At 37.9% G+C, this 27,036-nt stretch overlaps 1 protein-coding gene across 5 annotated transcripts in view; it reads left to right on the top strand.

Annotated features, from left to right (window-relative positions):
* The first annotated feature begins 507 nt into the window (after positions 1-507).
* Positions 508-27,036, top strand: part of Srgap1 (SLIT-ROBO Rho GTPase activating protein 1) — a 279,415-nt gene continuing 252,886 nt past the window's right edge. For 3 of the 5 annotated variants that reach the window (XR_013440538.1, XM_005328689.4, XM_005328688.5), the window contains exon 1: positions 508-649. Coding sequence is in view for 2 of the 5 variants with exons in the window: in XM_005328689.4 (XP_005328746.1) it covers positions 583-649 (67 nt within the window). In the remaining 3 variants the exon portion in view is untranslated. Of the gene's footprint in view, positions 650-21,534; positions 21,598-27,036 lie in introns of all 5 variants that reach the window. The other 2 variants (XM_078053214.1, XM_078053212.1) reach the window with 2 other exon arrangements.

Genomic DNA, 27,036 nt, shown 5'->3' with positions numbered 1-27,036 from the left:
TTTGCAGGCGAAGAAGCGGCAGCCGCGGCAGCAGCATCCCCAGCCCGGGTGGGACCATTGAGCCCCGGAGCCGGCGGCAGCAGGCAGGAAGGGAGGGTCGTGGCCCCGATCTGAGCGCATTCTCCAGGCGCCCGTCTCCACAGCTGGCCCTCCTCCGGGCGCCGGGTGCAGGTTTCTAACAATGGTGCGGAGCGTCGGCGCGAGCCCCGCGTCCGCCCAGCGGTCGTAGAGGAAGTGGCCGCGATCCGGGTGGGGTGGGCAGGGAGACGCCCCCCGCCACTCGCTAGCTGGAGTTTGCGCGGCTGGCCTCTACGGCCTCGGGTTCCTTTTGGGATCATCGACGGCGGCTCAATCCCGAGAGCATGGTGCCCGCGCCCGGGTTAATCTAGTTCTCTGTTCGCTCCCTTTTCCTCCTCCTTCTCCTCCTCCTCCTCCTCTTTCTCTTCCTCCTCCTTTCCCTCCTGCCGGTGCTGCCTCTGGGTTCCCGGCGTGTGGGAGTACAACTCTGCCTCTCCAAGGAGACCGGCTTGTGACCACTGAAAAGAACTTGTTCATTGAAAGCAAACCCGGAACAGCTGGATAATGTCCACCCCCAGCAGATTCAAAAAGGACAAAGAGATCATAGCCGAGTATGAAAGTCAAGTCAAAGGTAAGGATGGGAGCGGCTGCCTGGCTCCTTTTGTGTGCCTTCTTGTCATTGTGCTCGTGGAGTTGCGTTGCTAACTTGGTGTCTGCGTTTGAGGAAGGTGGCGAGGGACAGCTCGAGCCCTGGCTGAGCAGCCCAGGGCTTCCTACCAGCCGGTCGCAGTTTCAACCCCAGTCCCGTCAAACCTACAGGGAGCTAGATACCGAGTGGCTTCGTGGGGCTGCCAGCCGCACCTCCAACAGGGAGAGAACTGGCTGGAAGTTAACCACCTTTGGCTGGCAATTTACACGCGCAGGCCGGCAGCGCCGGTGGTTCCAGCTCAGTTATCATCAACATCATCATCATAATTCTTTTTAGATGAAATCATTGTCACAACATAAGATTTCTATGGAGTCATTTTGTAGAGTCTGAACACCAAGTGGTCTAGGGCTTCATAGAGTGAAGGCTATTTCAGACATTTACACTCTCCTCTATTAATTAAGGCAAGCTCCTCTTTTATAAAATAGCTTTATAATATAGCCTGGTAGTTAAACCCAGCAGACTAGTGGGATCTGACTCCTCCTTTATAATAGGCTGGAATTGAGTGCCATCTTTCACACTCACATAAGAATATCGCTTTATCATTTGGAAGCCACTTGGATGTAAAATGAAGATTTGAATATTTGAGTAGTAGTTTCAGTCCATTCACATTGTCAACTAATGAAGAAAACCTAATTAAGGTTGGTTAACCTCTTATTACTGTCTGTATCTTGTGGTTTAAAAAAATAATATTTTCTCTCCAAGTATTTTGTTTTGCTGTTGAAGTGTTTAATAAACATATATGTGTTTGTTGGGTTTTTCCTCCTCTTGTGTGGTCTCTCCGTAGCTTTCCTGACGGAGACAATGGATGGGAGCCTTGAGATCACTGTTGTTCTTTGGCATATTCAATGCAAAGTTCAAAAAGATTGTTATGTCGACACCTGTGTTTGTCTATATACAGTCTTATGAAAGGGCTGCTGAGACAGGCATTACTGTATTTGCCTTGGGAAAGGCAGGAGGAGCCTGACTGTTCTTTTGTGTGGTCAAGTTGTGAAAAGACCTGGAGTCCTGTGAGAAGACCTGGTGGGGGTGGGGGTCCTGATTTAACTGATGGTGAGTGTGAATAGGGACCAACTCATGGCCACCACCCAGACTTAGGTTTCCTTTAGGGTGTCCCCTCTAGTGGAGTTAAGCTAAGCATCATTTAAGAAACAGAATTTTTTTTTCCAGTCTGGAATTAAGATAATTTATACTTAAACGAACTTATTACACTGATTTGGAAGTTATATTAGCAGAGAAGTAATTATTTCCTTAGAACTGGGCAAACTTTCTAATGAGGGTAACCATTCTTTTCTTAATGAGACCCACACTGTCTAAAACCATTCATTCTAAGGTAGTACTCTTGTTCAGTCACCATTTCCCTGGGCAGTTTTTCCACATGGCTCTTTGTGGCAGGTCTTTGAGGGGTGGAGATCTGGTTTTCTTGCTGCTTGAAGCACTGATTAACAGAATGCACTTCCTAGTATGGTTTACTTATCTCTGCTCTAAGATCATTTGCCTATGATCAAGTCCTTATTTGCAAAAAAATAAAAATAATATATATATATATATATATATATATATATATATATTTTCTTGATTAATTTCTTCTAGTGTATGAAATTTGGGGGATATATGTTTACCTGTGTACTTGAGAGTGGATGCTCTTTACATTGATTAAAAATCAGTTAAGTGGGATGTGTTATAATCCATCAAATCTAGATAAGGATGAATTAGGAATACGGTGAAAATGGTTTTTGAAACTAATTTTATCCCACAGAAAATGACCTCCACCTAATTCCCTTCAACCTTCCCCCTTATGCACATTCAAGATTCCTTCGGCAGCTTTAGGACTCTTCACTGTATCTGTCCTGCCCTGTGGCCAGACTTTACCTTTCCTCCTCAAGTACTTACACATCTGGTATCTCACCTCCATCATTGCCTATATAAGCAAACATGGGAATAGGTTATTACAGTGGATTTGGATCATAAACATATTAAATAGCAGAAACTGACCCTTATTTCTAGGCAAAATCAAGATGGGAGAGGAGAGAAATACCAATTCCGTAGTGCTTGAGGCCAGCTGTCCTGTGCATTAAGAGTAGGCCTTTGGTGGGAATAGTATGGGAGATAAGACTGTTTTCCTGTTATATTTATTGAATGCCTTTTCAAGGGGGAGCATCTTACCCTTGCAGAGTACCAATTTGTGATTTGGAATAGTCTAGCCAGCTACTTTATCTAATGGTAAGCAAAATAAACTGGGCTGTTCCATTGCTGAAAGAAAACCTGGCTATGTGGGACTCATTAAGACACAGATGTGTTCCCAGTGAATTAAAGCCATATATATTGGACTCTAGGTAGCTTAGATGTAGAGGTGATTTTTTTTTTACAATAGTTTTATGTTGTTTTTATTTTTATGTGGTGCTGAGGATCGAACCCAGGGCCTCGAACATACTAGGCAAGCACTCTACCACTGAGCCCCAGCCCCAGCCCTGTAGAGGTGATTTTAAGAATCATTTTAATTATGAGTAACTTTTTTCATCTTCCAACTTAGAATCTAATACTCTGGGATGTTGGCTTTTCTTAACTCTCTCCAAGTCCCTGATAACAATTGCTTTTTTCTCAGAATTTCTGAGATAAATATCTTGAACTAAAGGAATGATCTTAGATATGGGATTTTACCTCCTGAGGTTTTGGAAACAGTCTTCATGTGGCCATATTCAACTGTGAATAGAACCATTCCTGGTGACAATGTGTAATTTTTTTATGTATGAGACCGTAACTGTGTCTAGTTACATGTATCATTCTACGCAAGTCATTTAGCTTCTTTCTGGGTTTTGGTTTTCTTATCTATAAGACAAGGAATTTGGACTCTTTCAGTTCTTAGGGTTTCTGAATTTCATTGAAGATGTCATGTCAGTTCATATTAATTTCTTCATAAAATGTTCAGGGTTTTCAGTTTCTCTTGGCTTCCCTGTTTAGGGGGAATCATTTTTGCTTTCATTCATTCTCATGATTAATCAATTGAGTTCTTGGAGAATTAAAATGTAATGAAATAAAGAACACAGAAAAATAATAATCAAAACCATGTTCAGCTAAATATAGCATAGAGTTGTAAGACAGGGAAAATCAGAAATTATACAAATCATTAATCAGATGTGGTGGTACCCTCTTGTAATCCCTGCAACTCCTGAGGCTGAGGAAGGAGGATGGCGTTCCAGGCCAGTCTGAACAACTTACCAAGACCCTGTCTCAAAATCTAAAACAAAAAAATACAAACTTTTAAGAAACAGATAAGTTTGCATTAGGGACAAAGGCTACAATTTAAAGGAATGTGCTAACTTTGAGTAGAGAGATTGGCCATTTCATAAATGTTGGTCAGTTTCCTTTGAAAGACTTAGAATCAAGAGAAATAAATCTCTCATTTGTGTGAGCTGTTAAAAAGCAAGAGTGTCGGGCTGGAGATGTGGCTCAAGCGCGCTCACCTAGTATGCGTGTGGCCTGGGTTCGATCCTCAGCACCACATACAAATGAAGATGTTGTGTCCGCTGAAAACTAAAAAATAAATAATAAAAAATTCTCTCTCTCTCTTTCTTTAAAAAAAAAAAAAAGGCAAGTGTGTCTGGAAAAAGTGTATGAAGCTCAAACCAGTTGACTGTGCTGCTTGTTAGCATCTCTGGCAAAAGCTGAGCAGTGGAAGAGATTGAATAATTGGCTAACAGAAGGTTTGGGGATTATCTGAGGCTTTTAGTGATCTGTGCAATTTCTGTAATCTGCAGGAAAAATATTGTGGAAGTATACATATGGAACCAAAAGAGTCAAAAGGCACACTTTATGAACTGTAACTCTTGGATGAGGGATTGTGTTTGTTTTAATGATACATACTTTTAGTTGCTAAGGATTGACAGCTCTCATTCGCAGTATTTCACTGAGGATAGCCTCATACTCCTTGACATGGGATATGTACAGGAAGTGCCAAGAAAACCTGTTGCTCTTGATCATTCTGCTGCCTGAAATACAAATAGTACATTTTGCTCTGCAGATGGAACCTAAGGAAATGCAAATTTAATCTGATGGCTACCTATCATTTTTTTTTTTAATATTTATTTTTTAGTGGGTAGTTGGACACAATACCTTTGTTTTATTTATTTATTTTTGTGTGGTGCTGAGGATCAAATCCTGAGCTTTGCGCATGCTAGGCAAACATTTGACCGCGGGGCCATAACCCCAGCCCCATGCCATAGTTTTTTAATGTGGAAATTAAAAATACTAATGCTACTAATGTGGAAATTCTGTGTACTTTTATTACTTTGATATAGCCTAGATTGGAAAATAGCAACAATTTAACTAATGACAAAAACATATAACCTGGATTGGAAAATAGCAAAAATTTAACTTATGAACAAAAACATATAACCTGGATTGGAAAATAGCAACAATTTAACTTAGGAACAAAAACTTTATAGCTGGGAGGAACTCAAACATTTCTTGTCCAACCCATTTATTATATGATACAGGGAGTCTTAATGACAGATGTATAATTGCACAGTTAACTATAACATCCTTAAGAGGATAACCTAGGTCATTTGCTTTTTGATAGTGGTTATTTGCTTTCAAATTTCTTAAAAAGCAGATATCTAAATAGAAGATAGGATACTTATCTATTTAGACTTTGAAGGAATCTTATATGGACCTAAGAGAGAATAAAAACTCTAGTCTGTGAACAGGAGTTAGTTATAACTAAGTTATATTTTGTGGTGGGGAGGGGCATTCACTAAGATAATTTCAGGGGACTAACCATTGTTCTTAGATAACAGCTTCATATGGTGGCTTTTAAGGTAAAGAAAATGACACCTGAATGTACACCAATGTAATTTGCTTGATATTTTGGTGAAACTAATTGCAGCTACTGCAGCAAAGCCCCTTTACCTGATTAGTTTTCATAAACTGTAAGTATGAAGGAATGTTCTGGAGAAGTGTTTAGGCAATGTGTGTCCTATTGAAACACAGTGAAGGTTGGAGTATAATACAGGATGGTAAATCTCAGCTCTAACAATCTAAATTGGTGTGTTTGTTCCTATGCTGTGTCTGTGTTGACCAGTTTAGGAGTCAGACATCTTTAGCTCTGTTTCAGGTTTTAAAGTCTACTTTCTGGCTTTGCCAGGCCCTTTTCTTATTTCATTCATGTTACCTAGTTTCACTTCAATTCAGACAACTAAAAATTGAGATAAATAAGAAATGAAATATGCCTCATCAGTGTATTTTTGTTTTAGTAGTTTGAATATAGAATTTGGGATTAGAGACACTTAGGTGAGGGTACTTTTATTTCTGGGCCCAGAATTATTTCCCCATCCTATCGACAGCACATATATGTTCCCCTGTTGACCTCTCAGAATGGGAAGAAATAGAACATAGTTTTCAAGAACAGGAACTTTAGAGCTGGGGATGTAGCTCAGTGGTATATAGTACTTGCAAGGGTATAAGAGGCCCTAGGTTTGAACCCCAGTACTGGAAAAAAAAAAAAGAAAAAAAATAAAGAAAGAAAAGAAAAGAGCAGGAACTTTGGTCTTAGCTATTTAGTCTTTCCACTAATTAGATGTGACTTCCTTCCAAGACTCAATGTCTTCATCTGTAAAATAGGGGTAATAAAACAGGAGTAATAATAGTGTTTACCTTGCTCTTTTTGTAAGGCTGCCATGAGATCATTTGGGGAAAGCGTTTATCACAGTCTTGGCACATAATAAATACTCAATACATGCTAGTTATTCTTATCTGGTTAATTTTTTTTTGTATCTCAGTTGCTGCTTATTACATTCTGATTTAGATAGTTTTTTTTTTTTTAAATCCAAATCTCGGCAATCTTGCTACCCAAATGGATTCCAAAGTTGGGGGATCTCTAGTTATCTTCAGAAAATGCCATGTACTTTTAGAATGGGATGAGTTTCATGGTAGAATTAAGAAGGAAAATATAATAGGCAAGCAAGACAGATTCCCAGATCCTCATGAGGTAGATTTTATATTGTGGTGTTATTTTTTTATCCAGGTGCAAGTAACTAACCCTGAAAGTACATTCCCTGGACCTTGGCTGCCATGTATGTGCTTACAACCTCTGTTTTAACTTTTCTCCACCTCTGTCTAGTGATTCTATATGGAAAACAAAAACGATAGACCAAACAGCCCATATTATTTACCTGTGGATGAAAGGATTCTTATGACATCAATAAAGTCATTGATTTATTTTCACAGTCTTTAGAAAAATATTTTGTTTCAAAATAAATGTAGATCAACATGATATTGAGATTTCATCTCACCTCTGTCAGAATGGCCATCATCAAGAATACAAATAACAATAAATGCTGGTGAGAATGTGGGCAAAAGGAACTTTTACACAATGTACATTCCTATATTAGTACACCACCGTGGAAATCAGCATGGAATTTCCTAAAAAAACAAAACTAAACTAAAGATAGATCTGCTATATGATCCAGCCATATCACCCCACTGTAGGAATACAATACTTAAAGGAATTGAAGTCAGAGATACATGTATACCCTTGTTTATTATAATATAATTCACACTAATAACTATTAGTCTAGGTGTTGGTCAACAAATGAATGGATAGAGCAAATGTGATATCTATATACATACAAACATATAAAATGTGGTATATATACACACACACACACACACACACCTATAAATACATACACACATATATATAGTAGAGTATTATTCAGCCCTAAAGGAGAACAAAATCATGCCATTTGCAGAAAGTGGATGGATTAGAGAGCCATCATGTCAAGTGAAATAAGCCAGACATAGAAAGACAAATATCACGTGACTTCTCTCCTAGGTGGAATCTGGGGCCGATGTGTGTGGACAATATGAAAGTAGAAAGGAGACCATTACAGAAGAGGAAGAGGATTGGGAGAGGGTGGATATAATCAAAGTATGTTATGTACATGTATGAATATGCCACAATAAAACTCATTATTCTGTATAATTAATATACACTAATATGGAAATGAAAAATTCTCTTATCATTGCTAATTTACTTCTGCTTCACTAGAAAGCAATTTGACATTAGAAACCATTTTCTATGTCTCTCCCACACCCCCTAGTATAGGGCTTCATTAAACATTTATTGAATGAATTGAGTAAGAGTTTGGAATAATGATTCTTTTATAGTGAAAATTAACATGGTAATCATTTAAATTTTTCTAGGGTATCCAAGTACTATCACAACATTAAGTTGAATTAAAATTGTAACTTCTTCAGAAAAATACAAATTAAAAATAGTCTAGGTGTCCATCGATGGCTAACGGTTACCTAAATTTTACTGGGCAATGGTCAACTACCTTGGGCTGGGGCTGTAGCTCAGTGGTAGAGCTCCTGCCTCGTGCGCATGAGGCTCTGGGTTCCATCCTCAGTACCACGTAAAAATAAGTAAATAAAGATATTTTTAAAAAATAGTCAACTACCTTGTGCACATGGAATGTAGCACAGTTGCTAACAATGGGTGCTAAAGAACATTTTACGGCATGACATGGTGAGTTATTTTATAATAATTGAAAAGAAGCAGCCTATAAAAAGGATGATGTAATATGAACTAAAGGCAATTATAACTCTAGCTGGCATTATTGGGCACTCACAGTATGCCAGTCACTGTTGTGGCTCTTGGCATGGGTACCATGAGTTTTACATGAATGTAAGCAGCGGTAATACATGGCAGGGGGAATCTATTTTTCCTGCTTAAAGTGGTTTCCTAATGCCTGTGTTTTGGGGCCAAGGTGTATCTGGCTCCTGGTAAGTTTTCAGTCTCAGTGGAGGGAATCCTCACTTTCAACCTCACCTTCCTGAAAGATGGGAGTTGGCAAGGTAGGTCCAAGCAAAGTCTCTGGGTTGAACTTCTGATGACAAGATAATCAGATTTGGCCACAGGATAGCTCCCATTTCTTGCTGGCTTACAACTCATAATATACTTTGATTTTTCCTTCCTTTGAGGTCAAGCAGCCCAGGTATATTTGTCTTTAGAGTGCAAACCTGCCTGCCTGCCTGCCTGCCTTCTCTCCTTTTCTTCTCCCTCCCTTCCTTTCTTTCCTTTTTCCCTCTTCTCATCATCTTCTGCCCTTTGCTCCTTCACTCTCTCCCCATCCAAATGGGTATGGAAGACAATCATTTATAATTAAAAGAATACCAGGGCCTGGGGCTGGGGCTCAACAGTAGCGCACCTGCCTGGCATGTATGAGGCACTGGGGTTGATTCTCAGTACCACATATAAATAAATAAAATAAAAGTCTATCAATAACTAAAAATAAATAAATAAATAAAAGCTTACTGCAATTAGAAAAGAAAAAGAATACCATGCCAGACACAGACACGCAGTTTAAGAAATAGAACATTACCAGTACCGTAGACTTGCACATTTATACCTTTCTGACAAATGTCCCCTCTTCCTATTTCTATCCAACAACAATTTTGAATTTAACATTAATCATTCACTTGTATTAAAAACCTCACTATAGTTTTGTGTGATATTTAGTTTTCATGTATGATACCTTCATATATCCAGAATATAGTCTTTGACTATGTACTACATTTTCAATGATATTGAGGAATTTTATTTTTAAAAAATGGAATAATAGCCAGGCATGGTGGTGCATGTCTGTAATCCTAGCGACTTGGGAGGCTGAGGCAGGAGGATCAAAAGTTTAAAACCAGCCTTGGTAACTTAGTGAGACCCCATTTCAAAATAAAAAATAAGGGCTGGGAATGTGGTTCAGTGGTAGAGTGTTTGCCTAGCATGCACAAGGCCCTCAGCACTGAAAAAAAAAAAAAAAAAAAGAAAGAAAGAAAGAAAGAAAGAAAGTCTTGAGGGGCTGAGGCTGCATGTGTTAGGGCCTGGGTTTAATTCCTAGCACCAAATAAAATTAAATAATAATTTAAGAAAATAAGTAAAAAAAAAAAATAAGGAAGAGGCTGGGGCTGTCGCTCAGTGACAGAGTGCTTGCCTAGCATGTGTGAGGCACTGGGTTCGACCCTCAGCACCACATAAAAATAAACAAATAAAATAAAGGCATTCTGTCCATCTACAACTACAAAAAATAAAGGGGGGGAGTTGGGGGTGTGGCTCGGTGCTAAAGCACCCCTGGGTCCAATTCCCCATATCAAAAAAAAAAAAAAAAAAAAAAACAGAGAGAGAGAATACTATTTTGGCATATATAACACATCCTTAACTTTTAAAAGATATATATTGATGTATTTATAGGCGAAAATATGACATTTGGGATTTTTTTAATGATAATCTTGGAGTGGCAGAAAGTAGGTGGAGATACAGATAAAATAAGACTGGCTATGAATTGAGAATCATTGGATGCTTAAGTTTCCTTGTACTATTCTCTCCACTTTTGCATCTTTGAGATTTTCCCTAATAAAAGATGAAACATTAGTACATAGTCTTATAACTTTCATTTTTTTAAATTCAAGAATATGATGAAAAGATTAATCTGGAGGTGTAGCTCAGTGGTAGAGTGCTTATGTAGCATGTGAAAGGCCTTAGGTTCAATCCCCACCACCAAAAACAAACAAAAAAGATTGATCTACATTAATGTTTGTACCTGTAAAACTACTAGACTGTAATTTCACTACTACTACTTTTCTCAAAGTAGTTGGTATTTATATTCTTACCAGAAGGGAATGAGAGTCCACCCTTCTGAAAAAGACTTAGGATTGACCAATGTATTAGTTATGGTAGAGACAAAACAGTTACAATATAGTGAAACAAAACAAACAAAAAAACAGTGACTTAAAAACATAGGGGGTTATTTCTTGCTTATTCAACACCCTAGAGGTGTGCAATCCAGGCCACCAGGATAGCTTTGCCCCATTAAATTATTTAGGTTTCTTCCATTTGAGGTTTTGCCATCACCTAGAAAAAATTGAACTTGTCTACCTGTTTGAAACCGAGTCTTAAGTATGTCTGTGTGGCAAAAAAAGCACACATCCAGTGTTTTAAAACCCAGGCCCTTCTTAGCCTTTATCACTTCTCCTGGTATAACTGATGAGAACCTGGACATGTGGACCCATCTTATTGCAAGGGAGGCTGGGAAATGTAGTCTCTCTGGTGGGCCCTGTTTCTAGCTATGACTCTGTGACCATGGCAGCACAGAACAGATTTAAGTAGACAACCAGGAGTTACAATGAAGATAGAAATAGTACTTTGTTTTCATTTGTATGTCTCTTATTGCTATGAGATAGCATCTTTTTACATGTTTATGGGCCATTTGTTTTTGTAACTAAAATCCTTATTCATATCGTTGTCCATTTATTAACTTGTCTTTCTAGTGATTTATGAGTTTTGTGGGGTTTTAAAAATGTGCTCTTGATATTAGTCCACTTTGTCCACTATATTTATTACAAATATCTTCTCCCAGTTTGTAGCTTGTGTTTTCACTTTCGGAAAGGTATCTCTTCAGGAAAACGTAAAGTAAAAAGCTACAGTGAGATTCCATCTCACCCAGTCAGAATACCTATTATCAAGAAAACAAAAAGTCACAAATGCTGGTGAGGATGCAGGGGAAAACACAGCTACTATGGAATAAGTATGGAGGTTCCTCAACAAACAAGCAAACAAAGAACTACCTACCATAGATCCAGCAATAGCACTCCTGGTTATAGACCTGAAGGAATCACAGTCAGCACACAGTGGAGACACCTATACACCCCTTGTGCTAGCAGCTTTTCATCACTGTGAAGAATACCCAAGAAAATCAGCTGAGAGGAGTAGAAGTTTATTTTTGGCTTATGGTTCATAGGTTTTAGTCCGTGGTCAACTGGCAGGAACATCCTAGTGGAAGGGAGTGAGGGAACTCTGTTCTTTCAGCTCATGGCAGCTGGGAGGCAGAGAGGGAGAGAGGAAAGGGCTTGGGACAAGATAGTGTCCTCAAAGGCTTGTCCCCAAATACCCATTCTCTCCAACTAGATTCAACCTGGTGTAGTTTCCACCGCTTCCCAATAGTCCATTTTGATTATGGCCAGATTATGGCACTTTTATGGTTCTGTCATTTCCCAAAAACCCTACTTCTGAACATTGCTGCAATAGGGATCAAGTCTTCAGCACATGCTTCCTTGGGAAATGCTTCATACCCAAACCATAATACCTATGTTTATCATGGTGGCACAGTTCACAATAGCCAAGTTATGGATTCAGCCTAGAAGCCCATGAATGAATGAATGGTAGACATTATTCAGCCATCAGGAATGGAATTGTGTCATGTGCAAGAAATGGACGGAACTGGAGATCATCTTGTAAAATGTTATAAACCATATTCACACGAGTATCGCATGTTTTCCTCATATGTGGAATCTGGGATGAAAAATGATTCCATGAACGTAGAAGGGAGACTATTATGGAAGGGGATCATGGATCAGGGGGAAGAGGAGGGGTTAAGGGAGGGTAACCTGGAAGATGGATACAATCAAAGCATTTTATATGCATTATAAAAATGCCACAGTGAAATTCATTTTTTGTATAATTAATATGTGCTGATTATTATAAAAGGATATCTTGGTAAACAAGTTTTCATTTTAATTTGTTCAACTCTATCAGTTATTTATTTTAGTTTGGTGTTTAAGCAATCCTTTCCTACTTTGTATCTATATCATTTTCTAAATTTTTAAAATTTTGCTTTTGACATGTAAGCTTTGATTCAGCTAAGTTTACTTTTCGTAATGTGTGAATTAGGGATACATTTGTTATTTTTTTTTTCCCATATGGATGACCTTGTTTCTTCCTCATTTTCTAAATTGTCCCCTCTTTAAAAAATGATATGCCAGCTGCTTCCATCTTGACTGTAATTTCACAATATGCATGACCTGTTTCTGGACACTCTGTTGTGTTCTACTGGTTAATTGATTCTTGCACCAATACCACACAATCTTAATTACTATAGCTTTATAATAAGCCTTTTTATCTAGTAGGCTAAATCTTCCTTCTTTATTCTCTTTCAGGAGTATATTGGTGTTCTTAGTTCATTTTTTTTCAAATTCATTTTAACCAAATACATTAAAAACCCATTGGCATTTTGATTGATATGGCATGAAGTTATAAATTCACTAAGAGAGAATTGACATCTTTATGGTATTTGTTCTTCCTACCCATGAATGAGAATATATCACCAATTATTTAATTGTTGTAAGTATCTTACTGTAAACTTTTATATTTCTTATGTTTTTTAATTAAATTTATGTCCCAATCTAATTTTTGTTATTAATGTTCATGAGATCTCTTAGGTTGTTTTCTTATTATTTTTGCTATTCATTAATGAAGTTTACTTTTGCATATTGGTCTTATGTCAAAGCACGTTGCTAGTCTATTATTATTTTATTGAGGTTTAGAAAATGGTACCCCACCCCCAAAGTATGGTGACTAAAGGATGATCTTCAAGTTATTGCTGACTTCCTTCCTTCCCTCTCTCCCTACCACTCTATTTAAATCTTCTTTCTTTCCCCAAGTGCAGGGTGGGAACTTTCTATCCAGTGAAGCTTCCTCCCCGGGAGGAATGCAGTTATTAACATTCTTATAATCCAGGCAGGAGTAACTATGGGGTGGGGGGAGAAGTCTTCACTTCCAGGGAACCTCACCCAGACAATTCTTGTCATCTGTTCTTCTGAGGACTTAAGAGGTTATATCTGCCTTGTTAAGACAGTCCTTATTCACTGTGAGTTCCTTCCTTCATCCCTCCTGTAGCTTGTAGCCACCAAGTATAGACCCAAGCACATCTCTAAGCTTTCATTTCTTTCTGTGACTCAGGATGGTATGAAAGCCTCAACTCCACTACCACGCTGTGATTTCCCCCATGCACATTAATACATTTTTATGTGTTTTTCTCCTATTAATTTGTCATTGTCTATACATGTCAGAGAAGATGGGAAAATTTTTCTTCACCAACAATTTCAAATAATTTGTTTATTTTTTGTATAACAACAACAAAAAAGAATCTTTTAATTTATAGAAAAATAATTAATTTCTTCCTTTGCAAATCCTATGGATTTGATTTATTTTTCTTGTATATTTGTTGTAGGCAGAATTAAAAAAAATTTTTAGTTGTTGATGGATTTTTATTTTTATTTTTTAATGAGGTGCTGAGAGTCAAACTCAAGTGACTCACACATGCTCGATAAGTGCTCTACCACTGAGCCACAACTCGAGCCCCTATAGGCAGAATTTTGATGGAAATTAATAATAATATTGATACTGGTGTGTTCTCTTTAAGGATGATGATTGTTTTCTGTTTTTTATAAATACTCTTTATCAGGTTAAATAAAATTTCACTGTTTTATATATATATAAATATGTGTATATATGTGTATATATATATATATATATTTAGTGGCAAATGGACACAATATCTTTATTTATTTTTTAAGAAAAAAGGAAAAAGAAGTTTTATTGCTTTGCTAGCAAAAGAGAAGCATAAGGGACTCTTGTCCCAAAGGCTGTGACTCTTGATTCATCTTTATGTGGTGCTGGAGATTGAACCCAGTGCCTCGATCCCAAAGCTGGGGTCCTTTTTTCAGTTTGTTTTTGGAGTCAATAAGAAGACCAAGCGCTGGCTGAACTGTGAAGAAGACTTTTATTCTTGGACAAGAATAGGGGAGGTGGGAGAATTCACCAATCAACTTCCTGCCCCTTAGGGGCTTAGGAGGTTGTAGTTATTAGGTAAATGAAGCGAAGGAGAGGCTTGTAAAGGGAGGAGTATTAATGTATTTCATTATAATAAAGGTATAGGTTCTCAGGTTCTGGCAGCCCTCTTAATCAGCCAGTTTAGGCCAACCCACCTGGAGAGGAACTTGGCCTCCCGGAACCTGTCCTCAAGGTTAGGGTGGGGCAGAATTCTGGGAGGCCACCCAGACTACTAGACCTGGGTGGGGTGACAAAATTTTTTGTATTTCTCCTTTACTGCAAGTTTAAATCATTGATAGGTGGTTGAATATTGTTTGTTTGTTTTTTAAATTTTTTGGTGCTAGGATTGGAACCCAGGGCCTCAGGCATGCTAGGCAAATGCTCTACTGTTGAGCCACATTCCAAGCCCTTTTTTATTATTTTAAGACAGGATCTCACTAAATTGCCTGGGCTGGCGTAAAATTTATGATCCCCCTGACTTAGCCTCCCAGTAGCTAGAATTACAGGTGTGTTCCACTGCTTCTTGCTTTTTTTTTTTTAATCTATTGATATGTTTTTTTTTTTACTCATTCTGTCAATGAGTAATATTTATAGATGTCCTAATATTAAATCATTTATGCAATAAACCTGTCTTCATCATTGCAGATGTGTGTGTGTAACATAGTTGGTGCAGTTCACCAATTTTTAGTTTCTCAGTTTCTAAATTCTTTAAGGAAATAAACCTCTGGTTTTCCTTTCTGATAATGTCTTTGGATTATCTAAGTTGTACCAGCCTTATCAAATGGATTGGAGAATATTGCTTTTCTCTCTCTCTCTCTCTCTCTCTAAGAATTTAACCTTTATTTGACTTACCTGTTTTCACATGGTGCTGAGGATTGAACTCAGTGCCTCACATATGCTGGGCAAGCACTCTGCCACTGAGCTACAACCTCAGCCCCTTCTCTCTTCTATTTTTTAGTTGAAACTTTGGAATATTTCCTCATTAGAAAATTTGATGGAGCTATTGAACTGGGTCTAATCATTTTCCTTGTGTGAATGATTTTTTTAAATTGTTAGTGCTATGTACCTCAAAGATTCATATGTTGGAAGCTTAGTCCTCTGTGTGGTGGTGTTGAAGTGGTAGAACCTTTAATAAGTGGAGACTAGTGGGAGGTCACTGGGGGACCTGCCCCGGAAGGGATTAAGGTAGTTTTTCAGGGGACCCAGAGTTACTTCTCCAGAGGATTATTATAAAAAGAGAAAACAAACCTCCTTCTGTTTTCCTATCTGGCAATATAGGCTATTATATAATGTTCCTACTATTATGATGCCATCCATCATGAGGTAGTTTAACTAGAGCTGAACTGATAGTGATGTCATGTTCTTAACCTCGAAAAATGTGTGTGTGTGTGTGTGTTTATATTTATTTTTTAATTGTAGTTGAACACAATATCTTTATTTTATTTATTTATTTTTTTTATGTGGTGCTGAGGATCGAACCCAGGGCCTCGCTGCGTGCGACTCAAGCACTCTACTGCTGAGCCACAACTCCCACCCCTAGAATTGTGTTTTTAATATGTCTCTTTTCTTTATAAAAATATTGAGTTTCAGGTATTCCATTATAGAAATGAAAAACTAACTAATATAATTAGTTATAGGATTATTTTCATTTTCTATTTCTTCTGGAGTCAATTTTGATAAAAAAATTAATATATTTTTTAGAAATTTGTCCATTTTATATGAGTTTATCTTATTTTTAAAATGTGGGCTGATCTGTATTGAGCTTAAATATTTAAATATTTTGCTTTATTTCCTTTTCTTGCTAAATTTTAAGAGGGGTTTATCTATTTTTGTTAATTTTCCATCTCTATTTTGTTGATTTCTGCTGTTCTCTTTACTAGTATTCTTCTAATTTTCTATGAACTTGTTTTTTTATTCATTTTCTTAAATGAGGTATACACCTCAGTCATTTTTATCCTTCTTTTCTACTGTAATAGAATAATTCAAGGCAATAAATGTATTTTCTAATATAATATGAATTCTAATATAAACACTTGGAATATAAGTATATTTTAAGATGCTTATATAACATTTCTAACATAAGCACTTTTCTCATTTTAACACAGCTTTAATGAAAATTAAATTCCTTTTTTAAACATAATATATATTTCTAATATAAGCATTGATTCCAATGTAAGCATTATACCTAACAAAGATATTTGTTCTTAACTTCTGTGGCTCTTATTTCCCTTCTGCTTTATTTCTCTCCACAGCATTTAACATCATTTGTTCCATTTTATTCTTATTTCATTTTGTTTGGGAGCTTTAAAATTCCTTATTTATGTGAAAATTCATTGGTGTGATTAAAATCATGTTTTTTTAAAAAATATTTTTTAGTTGTCATTGGGGATCTTTTATTTTACTTATTTATATGAGGCAATGAGGATCAAACCCAAAGCCTCACGCATGCCAAGCAAGTTCTCTACCATTAAGCCACAACTTCAGCCCTAAAATCATATTTTAAAAATATTTTATGTAGCCTTTTGTGGTGGTGCACTCCTGTAACCCCAGCTGCTTGGGAGGCTGAGGTAAGAGGATGGCAAGTTTGAGGCCAGCCTAGGCAACTTAGCAAGACCCTGGCTCAAAAATAAAAAGGGCTGGGAATGTAGCTCAGTGGTATAGTGCCTCTGGGTTCAATCCCCAGTTCTGAAATGAATGAATGAATGAATGAATGAATGAATGAATGAATGAATGAATAAGAAATAAAATAAAAATTTTATCAGGCTGGGGTCATGGTGCTCAGTGGCAGAGTGCTTGCCTGGCATGTGTGAGGCACTGGGTTCAATCCTCAGCACCACATACCAATAAAGTAATAAAAATTTCATCTTTCATTATATTAGTTTTAACCAGGGAAGTCATAAAAAGGCTCTCTCTTGTTTGTTCTTTCTTCCTCTCCTCTGTCTCCTGTCGTCTTCCTTCCCTTGTCTTTTCTTTCTGATGCTGTGGATAAAACCCAAGGCCACCAATAAGCCAATGAGTTAAACCCTACCCCTCCTTCTCCCCACCCCTTTCTCTCAGTTGTTGAACCTATCAATTCATTGTAATCATTTCAAACTTATCTAGTTTTATCTTAACAAGAGAACTCACAGTTTATATTGTCCATAGTCCAAGTTACTTTGGGGAGAGGAAGTCTGCTTTTTTTTTTTTTTTTTTCTAAAAAGAACTATATTGTTTTGGCCTTTTTCCATCTAGAACAATGTTTAAAGTAAGAGTGAAACCATGAGGATGATACATTCACAAAAGAGCAAACTAGTGTTGTAGCAACCCTTTTTCAGGTACTTCATTTATTGATTTGTACATATGGAAAAATTCAGAACATAAGGATTTTAGAAACGAAATGCAAACATCCGAACCATTTTAGATACTGTTGGGAAATCTCTGGGGACTTGCTCTTGCAATCATCCAGAGCATGGCCTTACTGCAGAAGGCTGTCTGAGGAGCTGATTCCCTTCCCTTTCCAAACTGGCTGTAGGGCCCTCGAAACAACAGGGCCCCTGGGGTGGTGTGTCCTCCAGGCTCCTGAGTCTCAGGCAGAATGGCCAACCTGGCTTAAGAGCATTTTCAAAATTCTTCATGTCCTGGTTCTTGAGCCATCGTTCCTAATTCCCTTCTCAATTGGTCTGTAGAAGACCTCTGGACTTTCACTCTTTGCTTTTATAATTCCGAAGGTGCAGTTTACAAAAACAGCTTCCTCCCACAGTCCTCCAGCAGTTAAGATGGAACAATATGTATCTGCTTATCATAAGTCAGACCATTTTCACTTTAGATGTCTGGCTGTGAAATGAGTATGTTTCAACAATGGAATTAAGCCTTTAAACAGTACTTACCAAGGAGAGGAGTGGGAGGAAGTCCGTCTACTCATCTGATGTTACATATGTAATGGGACTACCTGCCTTGTCTTTGGATGTCTTATCAATGCTGTTCACAGAAGTTCTCTTGGAAAGATCAGTTGTGGCTCTACCATTTCACACATATTGATTACCCACAGTTCAAGTACAGTTCAGTCAAATAGTAATTCCCAGGCACCAGGAGAGAAAATCCAGAATTTTGTTGTTTCAGGATAACTCTGCCATAGTGTATAAGAACTAACCTCAGTGTGCTGTGAGACCAAAGTGGCAAACAAATCTAAAATGGCAATTTATTGAGGGACTTAGTGGTCCTGGGTAGCCGCAAGACAACGGGGATCCCTACAGTTTGGATCAGAGAGAGGGGTGTGTTTGTGAGTTTTTCATCCTGGCTAGAATGTACCTGGTTTATCTTAATATCAAAAAGGCCATCCCTGGAGCTAGAATCCAGTTGTGAAGTTTTACATTCCACTCTAATGATTTTGTCTCTTGATAGTTTGGTAGGAAATTATGTGGGAAAACCCAGCTAAGGTCATTTTGGGGTAGCATGGTACCATTCAAGATGGTGCAGAGAGGTCAAGTTGAATCCATATATTAGTAAACCATACCTTTAATCTGTGCTATAAGACTGAGTTCTGCCCATTCCCCATCTTTATAGAAGAGATAGATAAAAACAAATAGATAAAAAGTATCTTTTCTGAAGGCACAGATTGAGCAACACTAGAAAAGGTGAGAACTGGTTTTTCTTTGATTGGCTCCAGGGCTTGATTAATTAGCTCTCATTTCTTTGACCATCCCTGTTTTTACCTTTATCTTCAACATTACAGGCATTGGGTGCATTCTTTGCTAATAGTATCATACAAAAGATTTTGAGAATTTGGAGAACATTTATAAGTTTTTATGCCTCTTAGAAAAGAGAGTTTTCTCAGTACAGCTTACATAAAGGGAAAGTTTAATGAATGAAAGTCAAATTGTCTCTCCATTGTTAATTGAACTTCTTTTGCCATTGTATTGATAGTGTTTATGAAAGATTTCCAAACTGCATTTTTTCTGGAGTTTAGAGCTTAATTATATATACATCTATATGTATTTTCGAAAAACTTAATAAAAAATAAATGTCTTCTTTGAAACTGGGAAATCTGCCTTACACTTAGTCTAGAAATTACTCTTTTTTCTGTCAGGCATGTACCGTGAAACTCAATAAAAATTTCTTTTGTTGCTTTTGTGGTCATTTATCTTTTGGATATTCTGACATTTTCATAACGGTGGGCTCCCTTTTCCAATACCATATAACACTCTGAAACAAGCACACTTGTGTAGATTTATGTATTTTTCCATGTAACTTGGTAGTTTATAGCATGGCCTCAGGAATCAGACTGCTAGGTCTGAATCCTGGCTCAGCCCCTTTCTAGCAGTTCAACTGGGGAAAATTACTTCATCTCCTCTTCCTTACTTTTTTTGCTGTTAAAATACTGATGATAATAATAGTACCTACTTAGAGCCTTGTTGAGCAGACAAACTCACACACTAAGTGTACAAAATATGTAAATGCATTACCACTTCTATGAATTTAGGCTCTGGAAGCAAGAATAATGCAGTTTAGGTTACAAAAGACTTAATCCAAAGGAGCTCAGGGAGGACATGATAACTAAATGCAAGATGATATCCTGCCACAGGAAAGGGACATTAGATAAAAACTAAGGGACCTTGAATGAAGTGTAGACTTTTTATTAATGTTAGAAAATACTTAGTAAGATTGAGAAAATAAAATGTTTTAAAATATTCCACTCATAACTTTTATGATTAGAAAAAAAACTGTGTGGGTGTACCAGTGGTCTACTTTATGCTTCCAATGTAGCCCTCGCTGTTCTGCCACTGTGGCTTATTTTTAAAAGGACAGGATTCTTTTTCTTCCTGTCTCCCTCCCCCTCCCTAGTCTCAGAGGAAACAGGATTACCCTTTCTTCCCCATCCTAGGCACAGGAAGGAAGGAATTGGGACTTGGGTATGGTACAGAATATCTTGAAAATGATTATTTCCCAAAGGAACAAGTGAATTACAACTCCCAACAGAGAATACAGGCAAATGTAGCCTTTGAATCACCTCTTGAAAAACCCACTGTTCCCCCTGATGGGCAGAATCCCAGCCTCTGAGACAGCAGTTCCCTGTGCTTCTCTTTTGCTAGCAAAGCAATGAAACTTCTTTTTCCTTTTTCTCAAAAGGGTGTCCTAGTTGTTGGATTGGCATTGGGGATAAGGACTGAGTTTTCAGTAGCATGGGGACATTTAAAAAGTTTCCCTTTTCCCTCTGAAGGTTTGATAAGTTTACACAATGTGAAATGATGAGACCCAAGAAGGGGCGAGATGGCTTAACCTCAGTAGAACTAAACAGAGGGGAAGGGACATGGGCTTACTGGGGAAGGGAGGTGGTGGCAGCCTATGGAAAATTGGGGAAGAAGGTACCCAGCAAGCAAAGATTGTCTTGTTAAGAAGATGAAGGGGGGCTGGGGATGAGGCTCAAGCGGTAGCTCGCTCGCCCGGAATGCTTGCGGCCCGGGTTCGATCCTTAGCACCACATACAAAGATGTTGTGTCTGCCGAAAACTAAGAAATAAAATATTAAAATTCTCTCTCTCTCTCTCTCTCTCTCTCTCTCTCTCTCTCTCTCTCTCTCTCTCTCTCTCTCTCTTTAAAAAAAAAATCTTAAAAAAAAAGAAGATGAAGGCTTCTGTGTAATAACAGCCTCCTGTGGCAATTTCTCTCTGGGCTGGTGTCAGATTTCCAATCTCTTCTTCCTGTGAAAAGATCTTTCCTGGGCAGAAAAGGGAATATCAGATAGAATAGTTCCTTTATATCCCCTGGATATTTACTTCAGTAAGATAGATCTCATTCATAGATGTAATTTTTTTTTAAAACATGAAAGGGCACACAGCCTTTCAGATTTAATGTCTGAAGAGGTCTACAGTTTCTCTAAATCACCATCTTGAAATATGCCAAACAAATGTATTTTAGGGTGTCATATTTTAGGGACCCTTATTGATTAAAATACTGAATTGGTAAGGCAGACAATTGAAATTGCCCTCTTTCCAAAAATAATTATTCTAAATGGTTTATAGTACATCATTTTAATCATACCATTTGTATTTATGTTTCTTATATTTGTTTATGTTTATAATCTATTTATTTGACAGATGATAGGATCATTTGCAGATTAGTTAATGTAGACTTTTTTTTTTTTTTGCTCAACAATATATCATCTATACCAGTGCTCCTCAGATGTGGTATATGATCCATGCTGGTTGACAAGCTATTTTTTACCAGGACATGAGGTAAGGTAAATTGTGATAACGCTTCTTTTATCAAGAAAGCCCTGCTACAAATGAATGTCACCTAAACCAAACAGTGGTGCTTAGTGGTATGACCCTTCAGATTCTGACCCAAGCTCCTCATCTTACTGTGGATTGGTAAAAACAGTTCACTGACCTTCATTAGAGTGGTATTGGTCTTCAACATTCCATAGAAATATGCTAAGGGCTGGCTTATCCCTTGTTAGCTGTTACTTTTACCTGTTGTGCCTGTGGATTGACTATCAAGATTGTCTTTCAAAGGGAGTGGTGGTAGCATTCACTAGTGGTCACTTTGTCCTTTAATCTGCATCAGTTTCCAGGATCAGGATTCCTCTAGAGAGGAAACATGGTGTAGAGGTTGAGATCTTGGAAAAAACCAATTTGAATTATGGCTGATCTGGAACCTATTTTTTTTAATCTGAAAAATACTATTTCATAAGATTATGGGGAAGATTAAATGAGATCATGCCTACAAAGACACTAGTAGTATCTTCGCATTTAGTAAGGGCTCAGTAACATCAATAACAATAACATTATTATTATTTATTATTAACAGAAGCTATGATCTAAATCAATTGACAATTTTTTCTTCAATAATTTAAGACACATTCAACTCCAAGAGGTTAAAATTACTTGACAGACTTAAATCTTACAAAACAAACACTAAAACTATAGATTTTAATGATTCTTTAGAAAAGATCTGGTAGGCATTTAGCCAATCACCAGAAGCTACACTGAGCCCAATCAAGAGTTGTGTTGGTAAGTTTCCTGTGACTTTAAGCTACCAAGAGATATTTTGTTACAACTTTTTTACATCATTGTTGTTAGAGAGACTCCAAGGCTAATGAATTTTATTTTCTATGTGTGTATGATTGCAGCTATAGATAAAACCTGCTCATTAAGAGTTTCCAAAAACAAATCGTTGGCCAAACAAGAGAAGAGAACCATTAGTTATTCCATCTGTCTGTCAAACGCATAATCTTTTCATTTGTTTCCAGACATGTATATGGTGCCCTAGTCCATTCTGTGTTGCTCTAACAGAGTACTAATGACTGAGTAATTTATAATAAACAGAAATTTATTGGTTCATGGTTCTGGAGGCTAGGTAGTCCAAGATGAAGGGACCCAACGTCTGTTGTGGTTCTTCTTGTTGCCTCATCCCTTGGTAGAAGAGCTAAGAGACGATGTCTACAAGGGACCAGAGACAGAAAAAGAGAGACAGCACATGTTGCAGAGAGGCCAGTGGAGCTCCAACTTGACCTTTTCTAAAGCAACTCACTCTGGCCATAATGAACCCATGCCCCTGGTGAAGGCATTAATCCACTCATGAGAGTAGATTCCTCAAATATGGACCCATCACCTTGTAAAGATCCCGATGCTTAACACCTGCCTTGGGGACTTTGGTCGGCAGCTATTTCTCCTACATCTTCCATAAGGTAACTCAGTTTACCTGAGGGTGTTCGTTGTGTCATTAAATTCTTTGTAATTTGATTGTCTTCCTGTGATGAGTCAGAAGAAAGCTTGGGTCTAGACTCATTGATACTTGTGATCGGATGCATTCATTCAGTAGTTACAATATGAATATTGCCAGGGAGTTATTCTGGTTACAGTCTACAGTACCAGACCCTAAATTTTACAGGGTGTCCTTGTCCAGGGAGGCCCTCCTGGTTTCACATTATCCTTGGAAAAAAATGGAACTCAAACCATAGAAACCTGAGGCAAGTTGCAACAAAATGGTGGAGCCACCAGGTTTCAAACCCAAGGACACCGCCTTAAAAAAGGCCAAGTGCTTAAATTGTATGTCATTCCTTCTCTATAAACCTGATGGGGGAAAAAGAGGAAGAATGATTGCCCTCTTTGTCTTAATAAACAGAGTTTTTTTTATCAATATAAATTGCATTTTTGTTGTTCAACAAAAATATGGCTTCTTGTTGCCTCAATTTGATGAGGAGATTCATGGTGGAGCTGCCTCTTTAGAAAAGGCAGTTGAGAGCTGGTTGTGTAGCTCAGTGGTAGAGCAGAATGCATGCTTAGCAACCAGCCTTGGTTGCATCCCCAGCACTGGGGAGAGAAAAAGAAAAAAGAAAAAAGGAATAGGTAGTTGGGGGAGAAGTATTTAAAAAGTCCTAAACTGGAATGAATATTCTTGCTAAATTTAGGGCCCTGCTGCTGGGGATAATAAAAATCTCTGCCTCAGCTCCTTTGTTACTCAACAAATGGCTTTGCTAGTTTCCAAATGGAGAGAGCCCTCGTGTTTGGACTTTCTGGGGAAAGAAGTTGTGTCTCTTTCTCCTGTTCTTTTTATTTTACCTGTGTCTTCACTTTTTATCGTTCCTCTTTGCCTGCTGTGAGGACTTGAGGTAGAATCACTTAAACGCACCAGCATCACCTGGAGACTGTTCAAGCAGCTTGCTGGGACTCACCCAAGCCCCCCAATTTGCATTTCTCACCAATTTCCAGGTGATGTTGTACCTGTAGGTCAAGGACCACACTGTGGGGACCATTGCTATAAAAATCAAAGCCATTTTGTAATTTTTTCAAATTAGCCAATTTAGATGCTAATTTTCCTCCCAGTTTCCCTGAAATCTTTACCTTTCTCACACTTGCTCTCAATTCCTTTAAATGGACGTCCAATCATGGCAATTTAAACTCAGATCATAGGAAATGTATGCATCCCTGGCTCCTGTTTTGCCTTTCTCCCTCCATTTTATATTTTGGTACATCTTCAAATTATAAAAAGCCTTTTCATATCACACCTGGCTAAGTTGAAAACTAAAGTGGGAACATGAAGAACCCTTGAGGAGTAAAGCTTCAGTTTCCCTGTAAACCTGCATGTGCATGTGAACTAAGGAGAAGGAAGGCAGGATAATCTTCCTCCATGGACCTCCTCTAGAAGATTTTGGTTTCCCACCATCACCACCAGCAACTCAAGACATTTTATTATATTTGATGGAAGCTTTTATTTGACTTATTTTTTTTTCATCCTAGGGCCACTGATAATTCTTGCAATTGCTTTAGTAATATTTACAGGGGAACTACAATGTATGCAAGGGTTAGGATCTCAAGGCAGACAATAAGGAGAAAATTTCATACCCTTGAAAATCTCCAAGTCACCCGGGTGTGGCAGCACTTATAGTCCCAGCTACTCTGGAGACTGAGGCAGGAAGATCGCTTGAGCCCCAGGAATACAAGACCAGCCTGGACCATTTAGCAAGACCCTATTTCAAAAAGGAAAAAGAAAATTCCCAGGTCACCAAGAACTGCAGTCATGAATGCTCAAAAGACAGAAATTAACTTATCTCTTTGTTTACAGGCTGTGGTACATGGGGCCAACGTCCAGTTGAAACATGGGCCAGATAACAGTGATGCACACGTGTAATTCCTGTGACTTGGGAGACTGAGAAAGTAGGATTGCAAATTGGAGACCAGCCTTCACCACTTAGCGAGATCTTGTCTCAAAATAAAAAATAAAAAAGGCCTGGGGATGTAACTCAGTGGTAAGGCACCCTTGAGTTCAATGCCCAGCACCAAAAAAACAATCAAAACAAGAGACAATGGATGTTTAGAAAAATAAGAGTTTTCCCTCCCTCCCTTATCCCCTTCCAAGTAAACATAGACTTGCAGTTAAATTCCAGTAAGTTAAATGTGCTTGTAATGTGACTTCACTGTATTGTTAAGACAACTTGGTTCTAAGCTACTAGTCTATTTTTTTTAGCTTCATGCTGGAGTTAAATATTATAATTCATCCATTCATTCAACAAACAGCCATTGAGTGCCTCCTTTACCAAATGGAGTCAGCTCAAGGGTTGCAATTTGTTTTTTATTAAGCCACCAGATTTGGTTTATAGAAGTTGCTCAAGCAGCATTTGCTGGATGAAAAATTAGGGGAAAATCCATGTCTTTTTGTGGCCCGTGTCCTAGTTGTAGAGATGGGGAAGTAAATAAAGATGAGCTATGGTAGTGTGTTAGAAGTATCTTAAATATATAGGAGCGCTGTGGAGGCAGAAGTTAGTTCTGCTCGGGGGAGTATGATGTAGATTCATGGGAGAGACATTTATGCTAAACTTTGATGGATGAGTAGGAGTTCTCTAGGATAGGAAGGGCATTCCAGGTAAAGAGGAGGCTCCTCCAATGATTCTAATACATCTCCTTTTTAGGAATCATTAGCTTAGTGTTTAATGCTTTGAGCTGAGATGAGAATAGAAAGGTAATACCAGAATTAGTTAATAGCTATTGGGCGTGTATTATATGCCTGGCAGCGTAAGTGCATTTTGCACACGTGGTTTAAATCTCACAAAAAAACACACGAGAGAGATATTGTTAACACCATTTTACAAATGAGAAAATAATTGAGAAATGTTTAATTTCCCAGAAATGATATCACTACTAGTGAAATGACAGCCATTAATTAGGTTTATGTGTGCCTTGTGTGAGTCCACATAAGTAGTTTAGACTTTGTGGACAGTGGGGAGCCATTGAGGTGGTATACTCAGGTATGAGTGTGCAGGATAAATTTAGAAACCCTGAGTGGAGGGAGGCCAGTTTTAGAGTCTTCTTGGATTCTCCAATGACATGTCAGAGGGATCAGTTCCGTCCTTGGACTTCATTTTTATGTTCTCTCTGGAAAGAAAATGAACCATTTTCATCAAGGAGTTTTACATCTTGGTAGAAGTGAAGGTCAATTGATTCTTGCTAATATTTAAGTGTATATTTAGTCTGCAAACTGTGAACTTTCTGAGGTCTGAGGACTGGGATCCAGTCGGAATTTTTCACTAAATCTGGCACACAACATAGAGCCTGACACTTAAAATGAAATAAGAGCTATCTCCTGACTGAATGAAATGTTATGTTGCTCTATCTGCTGAAATTTAGTGTGTACAGATTTATTGGTACATCCCTGATAGTTTACTGCTGTATCTTTTGGATAGAAAAAAAATACATGCCAGGTAGAACACATAAATTCAGAAAAAAGAAGTAGTTTCTTCATAATATACAGAATTATATGTTCTCTTTCTCTCTAACTCCCTTTTTAATTTTTTTTTTTTTTTTTAAAGTACAGGGGATTGAACTCGGGCACTGTACCACTGAGCTACATTCCTAGCCCTTTTCATTTTTAATTTTGGGACAGGATCCCCTTAACTTGCCCAAGCTAAGTAATCCTCCTGTCTTAGCTTTCAGAGTAGCAGGAATTATAGGTGGGTGCGTGCTACTGCTCCTGGCTTTGTTTGAGTACCTTTCTCTATACAGAGACAGAAAATGGGACAAATGCTTTGTTATTGATGGTAATTGTTCTTTGGACTTCTTGAAGATTTTTCCTTTGAAGGATGCATATTTCATTGTTCCCCTAACATGTTGGTGATGAGGGTGGTGCTAGGAATCCTGACCAAACACACTCAGACTAGGATATACATGCATGTCAGT

Source organism: Ictidomys tridecemlineatus, chromosome 6 (assembly GCF_052094955.1).
Source record: "Ictidomys tridecemlineatus isolate mIctTri1 chromosome 6, mIctTri1.hap1, whole genome shotgun sequence".
Taxonomy (NCBI): Eukaryota; Metazoa; Chordata; class Mammalia; order Rodentia; family Sciuridae; genus Ictidomys; species Ictidomys tridecemlineatus.
The sequence above is the reverse complement of the archived record's forward strand: the minus strand, read 5'-3'. Positions and strand labels throughout refer to the sequence as shown.